The sequence below is a fragment of the Enhydra lutris genome, unplaced genomic scaffold (assembly GCF_002288905.1).
Source record: "Enhydra lutris kenyoni isolate GAN:26980312 unplaced genomic scaffold, ASM228890v2 scaffoldscaffold23, whole genome shotgun sequence".
In the NCBI taxonomy this organism is placed as follows: domain Eukaryota; kingdom Metazoa; phylum Chordata; class Mammalia; order Carnivora; family Mustelidae; genus Enhydra; species Enhydra lutris.
Genome location: NW_019154107.1, coordinates 25,433,383 through 25,442,181, shown reverse-complemented (window position 1 = coordinate 25,442,181; position 8,799 = coordinate 25,433,383). Strand labels below are relative to the sequence as shown.

Genomic DNA, 8,799 nt, shown 5'->3' with positions numbered 1-8,799 from the left:
TTTCATACATTGCTGGTAGGTATTGCCAACATCCATAGGAATTAATCTGTCAATGTTTATCAAAATTTCAAATTATGAAATTAGACCCTGTGAGATAATAGAAAATATATATATTGGTCTCTGCCCCCCACAGCCGCTCCTGGAAACAGAGTTTCTAAAACCCTTGTAACTTCTTAAGTGATTAGAGCACTAGGAACATCTCTTGTTCTAACATTTGTTCTTTGACCCAACCTTGACATGGGACTCCTCAAACCTTTATAAATTGCTAAGTGATAAGAACACTAGAACCATCTTTTGTTCTAAAGACAACTATAGGTGAGCTCCCAGACTGGGACTCGTCATGAGAAAGACCAAGCCATGATGAGAAGCCTGGGATTTTCAGCCCCGCCCTTGCCCACTTCTCCGGAGAAGGGAGAGGGTTGGAAACAGAGTTAATGAGCAATTGTGCCTACAAGAGGCAGGCTCCATCAAAACCCCAGTAGCATGGGGTTCAGGGAGCTTACAAGGAGGTGAACACATCCACATCCTGGAAGGGTGACACACCCCAACGCCACAGGGACAGAAGCTCCTGGGCTCGAGACCCTCCCAGACCTTGCCCTCTATATCTCTTCTTCTGGCTGTTCATCTGTATCCTTTATCATGTCCTTTCATAAACTGAAAAATTTAAGTAAGTGCCTCCCTGAGTTCTGTGAGTCACTCTGGTAAATTAATCGAACGTGAGGAAGGGGTCGTGGAAACCTCTGATTTGTAGCCACAACTTCTGGGGGTCACCTGGGGATCTACGACTTGCAGTCGGCATCTGAGGTGGGGAAGGGAGCAGTCTTGCGGGACTGAGCCCTCAACCTGGGGGATCGGACTCCATCTCCAGGCAGGTGGTGTCAGAATTGAGTTCGACTCTAGGATGCCCACCAAGTCAGGGAGAATTGCTTAATGTGGGGAAAACTCTCTACACATTTAGTGACTAGAAGTGTCAGAAGTGAAGTGTTCTGTGTGATGTAGTATATCCTGTGATTAGTAAAGGAGACTGGCTGGTTTTTTAATTCCCTCACCACAGAGGCTATTGAAGAAAGAAGTCAATCGTGAGTCCAAATACAACACTACTAAGCCTTATTTCAGAACGTCCTCTGAAATATACTTTGTGAACACAACTGTGTGACTGAGACCTTGATCTGTCTCTCTGGATGGGGAGGACCTGGCTGGGAGTCTGGCTTAGACTTCAAAAGATTACCATAAAATTCATGTTTTCACCACCTCTTGTCGCCTTATCAGGCCATTCCCAAAAGGTGATCAAGAGGTCACCTCCCAGCCTGCCTAGATCTCATTTACCAGGGAATAATTAAAATGTATGAAAAGGAGACACTGAAGTAGCTGGAGGTGGGCTCTCAAATGGCCACAAGTAAACAAAGCCCTCTTATTGGATATCTTTATCTCTTTACCTTAACAGTATAGATCAGAATAGGTAATCATGTAATGTCACAAAGTTCTCATTGGTAACATAACAGATACACTGCTGTTTTAGCAAGCAAAAACTCTTAAAAAATTGAATTGCAAAGAACTGAATGAGTGGGCATGTGCATATGTGTGTATGGATATATACTACATTATAATTCTCTAACATTATGAGCCTTTGGAATTAAGACATACAAACTCCAAAAATACAATTAATACTTTACTGATCAAATATCAGACACTCTGAGTAGGTGATCTTTTATTGAAGTGTTTATATATGGGGAAACATACAATGTGTTCTATTTTTGCCTTTTCAATTCTCTAATACCTAGTTAAATTGTTCATTATATTAGATTTTCTCTGGTAAAATAACTGTTGTGGGTCCTGTTTTTCTGATTCAACCTTGGCTAACTAGATAAGAAAACAGTAATTCTAATCAAAATCCCAACGGAAAAAATTTAAAGACCTGTCATAACTATTAAAATGGTTCATCCAGAAGACAAAAAGAAAGAATCTAACAATAAAAAAGCCTCTGAAAAAGTCTAAATGCCGGGCTAGGAAGAGATGTCATTGCCCTACCAAATATTACTGCCTGTTCTGAGGCTGCATCAAATTTAAGGAATGTGAAGCTCACAGAGGAAAAAGAGACAGTGTAACAAACCAGAAGGAACAAAAGCAGACACCAATATTTATAGGAGTTTTGTAATACCTCATGATTATTTTAAAAAATTAAATAACTCCAACTTAGACCATATACCAAAATTAGTTTGAGATAGATTTTTTTTTTAATTTTATTTATTTATTTGACAAACAGAAGTCACAAGTAGGCAGAGAGGCAGGCACAGAGAGAGGAGAGGCAGGCTCCCTGGCGAGCAGAGAGCCCGATGCGGGACTCAATCCCAGGACCCTGGGATCGTGACCTGAACAGAAGGCGGAGGCTCCAACCCACTGAGCCACCCAGGTGCCCTAGTTTGAGATAGATTTAAGAGTTACATGTCCCCCTGTGTAACATTTGGTTTGAGGCAAGGATCCTTAATGGATGTTGATATCATGGGATGAAAGAAACAGGATACTCACATGGTATTTTGGAAAGTTATCACCCCACAGATTACTCATTAGTTTTATTTATTTTTTAAAGGTTTTTTTTTTTTTAAAGATTTTATTTATTTATCTGAGAGAGAGAACAAGCAGAGAGAGAAAGAGAGAGAAAAGCAGACTCTCCGCTGAGCAGGAAGCCTGATGCGGGTCTTGATCCCAGGACCCAGAGATCATGACCTGAGCCAAAGGCAGACAACTGACTGAGCTACCCAGGTGCCCCCACTCATTAGTTTTAAGGGCAGGTATCTGGTGGTCACCACCTTAACTAAGTGATGATCCCACTTAACATCACTGGTAAAGGGACAAAGAGATATTTGTATCTCCTGATGTGATGCAACACATTACTTTTGAAGTGTTGTAGCAAAAAATACTTAACCCAGGGGCACCTGGGTGGCTCAGTGGGTTAAAGCCTCTGCTTTCAGCTCAGGTCATGATCCTGAAGTCCTGGGATCGAGCCCCGCATCGGGCTCTCTACTCGACGGGGAGCCTCTCTCTCTCTCTGCCTGACTCACTGCTTACTTGTGATCTCTGTCTGTCAAATAAATAAATAAAATCTTAAAAAAAAATACTTAACCCAAATCTAATGAAACCTCTAGACCTAACTTCAAGTTTAAAAATGAGGATGATAAAGGGACGTGTTAAACAGTAGATGAGGAAATAATTGGGCCAAGCCCGAGTGCTGAACATGATACACAGAATTGTTCTTGACTCATCAAAAAGACCATGTCAGGGGGGGAAAAAAGAGCCAGGGCACTGTCATAGATGAAAAGAAATACAATAATAAGGCACAATGTGTAACCTAGATTGGATCCTGTTTGCAAAGGAAAAAAATGGTTGTAAAAGATATTTGGCGTATAAATAGGAAAATTTAAATATGAACTGAGTATTAGGGAATAATTATTAATTAATTGGCTTAGGTCTGATGACCATATTGTGAATAGGTAGGAGGATGTCCTCATTCTTAGATGATATATTTTGAAATATTTAAGTGTTAAATGTCAGGATATCTGCAACTTACTTTCAGGTAGGTACCAAAAAAAAAAAAAAAGTATTATATTGAAAGAGAGAGAAGGCAAATACGAAAAAGGCTAACAATTAGCTAACCTAAGTGGAACAAATGTGGGTGTTCATTATGCTATTCTTTCAACTTTCCAGGTGTTTGAAAATTTTCAAATTAAAAAAATTGGGGGATAAGGTTTAAAAGTGGAAAAAAAAACCAAGTCAGGAAAAAACCATAGTTAACATTTTTATGGTTATGCCATAGAGAAAACATTTAAGGTATTACTCAGAAACAAGAGCCTGAATGAAACAAGAGCCATTCAGGACTACCTGAATGGCTCCCTTGGTTGGGCGGCCGACTCTTGATTTCAGCTCAGATCAAGATCTCAGGGTCCTGGTATCGTGCTCTGTGCTCAGTGGTGAGTCGGCTTGAGGATTCTCTCTCTCCCTCTCCCTCTGCCCCTCCCCCTGCTCTCTCTTTTTCAAGTAAATAAGTAAATCTTTAAAAAGATAAAGCCATTCAGTTAAAGACTCGTGGATTTAACTACGTACAAATTTAAAATTTTGAATCCCAAATAAGCACCATAAACAAATGGCACACAAAATATTCAACATATTTGACAAGAAAAGTTGAATATTCTTGTTCTATATTCCAGTTCCTACAACTTAAAAAAAAAAAAAATCCAAAATTTACACTCGGATAGAAAACCATGGGCATGAATAGATAATTCAAAAAAAAAAAAAAGGACAAAGAGGAAAAGATACAGAATACCCTAGTATTAACAATTATTCAGTGGATTTTTCTTCACCTTCATTAGAATAGTCTGAGATGCATTGTTAAAAATGCAGCTTCCTGGGGGCACCTGGGTGGCTCAGTCGGTTAAGATTTTGACTCTTGATCTCAGCTCAGGTCTTGATCTCAGGGTCGTGAGTTCAAGTCCCACCTTGGGCTCCAGGCTGGGCATGGAGCCTACTTAAAAAAAGAATGCAGCTTCCTGGACCTTACCTATTACCTACTGTCCCTAAATCTGTGGGGGTAAGGCCCCAGCATCTGTGTAATTAAAAGTCCCCACGTGATTTGTATGTACGCTATTTGGGAATCAAGGGCACAAATCAAAACTTTTCTTCTTCTTCTTTTTTTTAATTTTATTTATTTATTTATTTATTTGTTCATTTATTCATTTGACAGACGGAGATCACAAGTAGACAGAGAGGCAGGCAGCTGGGGGGAGCAGCCTCCCTCTGAGCAGAGAGCCCAGTACCCTGAGATCATGACCTGAATGAAGGCAGAGGCTTAACCCACTGTGCCACCCAGGTGCCCCAAAACTTTTCTTCTTTTAATCTGCTTAGCTTTATCTCAAAAGAAATGCAGGGAAACAGAGTCCAGTCTGAGTGTTACTTCACTTCTGGGCTGTATGCTCTTTTAAACAAACTCCTTAACCTCCTGGAATCTGTTTTCTCATCAGTATGTTGCTAGTGACACTCACCTTGAAGGGCTGATGTAAGAACTAGAGACAGTGGAAATGCCTGGTCCTGCACTTGGCATGGAACAGCTTCCTAATAAATGATGCTTATTATTATTTTCACTATAACTCATATCCCACTTTTAAATAGCTACAGTTTTTTTTTTCCAGGTGACGTGATCCTTTTCTTCTTCTAGGTGTGTCTGTGTTTGTGACGGCACGTTATGCTTGCTTACTTGCTGAAAAACTGGCAACAACCCTGTTATGAACTGAACACTACACCCACCCCCCAAATCTGTTGAAGTCCTAACCCCCAGAACCTCAGAATGTGACCTTCTTTGGAAAAAGGGTATGTTGCAGATAGCATTAGTTAAGATGCAATCATACCGGAGTAGAGCGAACCCCTTAATATGACTGGTGCCCTTATAAGAAGAGGGAAATTTGGGCCCAGACGTATTAGAGGGAAGATGGATGTGAAGACACATTAGAGAAAACAGCCACATGAATCCCATGATGGATCTACAAGCCACGGAATGGCCAGGATTGCCAGCAACCACCAGAAACAGGCAAGAGGCAGGGAAGGATTTTCCCTGACAGGTTTCCTAGGGATCAAGGCCTGCTGAGACTAATTTAGGACTTCTGTCCTCCAGGACTATGAGACAATTCATCACAATCGTTTCCAGCCACCCAAGATTTGGTGTTATGTTACGGCAGCCCCTAGGAAACTAATTCAAACCCAAATAGCCTTCACTGGGTGAGTGTAAAACAAACTGTGGTACATCCATACGCTGAAATACAACGGGAGCGAATCACGAAGACATTACACTGAGTGAAAGAAGCCAGTCTCCGGAAGTTACATCCTGTGTGATTTCATTTATATAACGGTCTGTTAAAGGCACGTCTACAGGGACAGAGAACAGCCCTGCGTCTGCCAGGGCTGGGGTGGGACCAGAGTTTGACTACAGCCGGGAAGCGTGAGGGAAATATGTGGAGTCACAGAACTGCTCTGTGTCCTCATGGTGGCTGTGGTTACACGAGTCTATGTATGGGTTAAAATGTGTAGGGCCGTATGTCTGAAGAGAGTTAATTTTATGGTCTGTTAATTTGGGTATTAAAAAAAAAAAGAAAACACACACACACACACGCACATGCCCAAATAAATATCTTTTTAAAAATACTTTAAAAGTAATTTCCCACCTGGATTTTTTTATTTTTTATTTTTTATTTTTATTTTTTGCCAGAAAAGCTGCTTCGTGAAGGCTCTGCCCCACCAGCCCTTGCATTCTGTGAGTCTGTTCTTCTGTCTGCAGAAGGAGGGAATCTGTCTAGAACACCTCTTTTCCTCCATCTCAAATTGTGCCCCTTGGCACTCCTTTTGTGGTAGTGGGTGTGAAGATGGCTTTGGAGAGAACCGGGCTTTTGAAAGCCAGTGGGCTCTGGACCCACACATGTCGTCGGTCAATGGGAACGGTTGTGCTTTAGTCTTCTATATTCTGTCTCAAATCCTCTGGATTAGAATAGCTCCTCCCAAGCCAGAGCCAGGCACTCAGGGAGTTCATACAACCCTGGATTCCAAGGCCTGCTCTGGGGCTCACCCATCTGACCCTTTGGCACTTTCCCATGTGGATCGCGGTGGATCCTGGGACGTTGGCTCTAGTGGTCAGCAATTCCAAACAAGGCCTTGGGAGGGGGAGGGTGCCGCAATTGAACTTCTTGATCCTTGTCTGCACATGGATTAGACACAAGGAAATAACAGGAACTCGGAGAAGGGCTATAAATCTATGCCTCCTCTGAGGTAGCATGGAAAGAACCCTAAACCATTTGTTTTCACAGACAGGGTGAGTCTTTTGGAAAAGCACTTGGTGGACAACACAGATGGGGAAGTGCCACGGTGACGAGGAAGGTGCTGACCCCCAGCCAGCAGGGCCAGAGGGTAGCATTGAATAATAAGAGCTGCCCTGTACTCAAAGCACTAAACCATCCACGTTCTAGGGCTCATGCTAAGGACTCTCATCCCCACAACAACCCTGTGAGAGCCGGGCTGTCACTGCCTTGACTGGTGAGGAAACAGAGGCTTTGAGGCACGCCAGGTCACAATGGGAAGAGGTGTCCAAGGTAACAGGGCTGTTCCCTGGTCGGCAGCTCCAGTCTTCCAAGTCAACACCCCATGAGAGGACCCTTGAGTCCTGGTGTCAGGCCTATTTTGTCTCCCAGCACGTGCCCCAGAGAAGGGGACTGACATCCCTTTTCACAAAGGCTGGTGGAGGTCGCCAAGGGCACCCTGAGACCTTGCCAATATAGTACAGCACTCAGAAAAAAAATTTTTTTTCTGATTTTATAGAGTGGAATGGTTTTCTTGAACATTATTTTCTATGTAAATCCAAACTAGAAAAGCAGAGTTGGGCCTCTGTGGTTGAAGGTGGGGGCAGGGGTGGCCTGAGGCTCCCCAAAGGGCTCCCAGAGCACCCCAGTGAAGGCCGTTTATCTGAGGTTCACACTTACTGTGAGAAGTACAGGCGGTGCCATGAGCTCTAAGGCTCTGACTTTGGGTTAGGAAGAACCAGGGAGGATCCTGGGGGGACTCACGCCTGGGTTATTCGGCCTAGGGCTGGGGGGTGGGCCTCATGATACAGGTCCCTCGGAGGTGGGCACCGCCTTCCCCACTCTCCTGTCTGGCCAGCCCACGGCAGCCATGACCTGCCACTCACGGGAGAAGAAACATTGTCACCAGGTTACACCTAATGCATTTTATTCTTTAAAGATAAAGCTTACTAAGCTAAAAACTCCCAACAACGCTCCCTTTTTGCTGGCACTTCTAAAAGGCATCGTCTCGTTTTGTTTACCAACAAAAGTTCAACGTTCGAGTTCAGTGTTGGTGTAGGATCGTCAGCCGATGGTCAGGGTCAAGTGCTGTTCACATCTGCATCATCAAACGGACCTCTTTCTCATAGACGTCAGGGATCACGCCCACCGGGGAATTGATCATGTGTACGGTGTTCTTGCTGAACAGCTTGAACTCATAGTGAATGAGCTGTTCCCAAAAGCCGTTATTGGGCCGGATGATGGGGCGGCACGACTTGGTCCACGTGTGGGCGTCTAGCAGCGACATGGCATGGTACTTCATGAGGTAGGCGAGGCAGAGCGCAGCGGAGCGGCTCACCCCGGCGGCACAGTGCAGCAGCGTGCGGCCCTGCTTCATCTCCACGCTATGGATGTGATCCGCGATCGGGTCAAAAAAGTCGTAGAGACGTGAGCTTGGAGTATCAGGCACCGGCACCTGTACGTATTGGATATCCTCATAGAAAGTGTTGACCACCTCCACCGACACGTTGATGACCGTGGTGATGTGGTTGCTGGACAGCATGAGTTTGTTGTTGGCCGCCACGCCGTTGCTGATGTACAGGCTGCTGGTTATCTGGGAGAGGCCGTGGACCGAGGACTGCCGGAGAGCCTGAGCCGGGAGGGGACATGGAGATGTTGTCATCAAGGCGGTGGGCAGTGGTCTTTTCCTGAACGGTTCGGGGCACCACTCCCGCGCGCAAGTTGAGGAAACAGCAGCGCTGTGAAGTCTCAGTTGAGGGTCTGGGGTACACCACCCTCTCCCCGCCCCCACCGGGGCGTCACAATCCCTTTTTGTCCGGCCCACGGGTTTCCATGGCGGGGGCAACTGGCCACAGGGAGGATTTGGCCACCATGCCAGGTCGTCAAAGAAACCCCAGATCCCTTTTTATCTCTCTTCGTAGTCTCTCACTTTGCAAGCCTTAATTCTTATCAGCTTGACGTTTTGAAA

General features: G+C 44.4%; 1 protein-coding gene across 1 annotated transcript; it reads right to left on the bottom strand.

Annotated features, from left to right (window-relative positions):
• Positions 1-7,765: 7,765 nt before the first annotated feature.
• Positions 7,766-8,493, bottom strand: LOC111150549 (dual specificity phosphatase 21). The gene has a single exon (XM_022508040.1). It carries the CDS (start codon positions 8,491-8,493, stop codon positions 7,924-7,926), a length of 570 nt encoding a protein of 189 aa, XP_022363748.1. The 3' UTR covers positions 7,766-7,923.
• Positions 8,494-8,799: the final 306 nt, after the last annotated feature.

Excerpts from the sequence above, each read along its gene's own strand:
- LOC111150549 (XM_022508040.1), bottom strand. The coding sequence starts at position 8,493 with ATGACAACATCTCCATGTCCCCTCCCGGCTCAGGCTCTCCGGCAGTCC.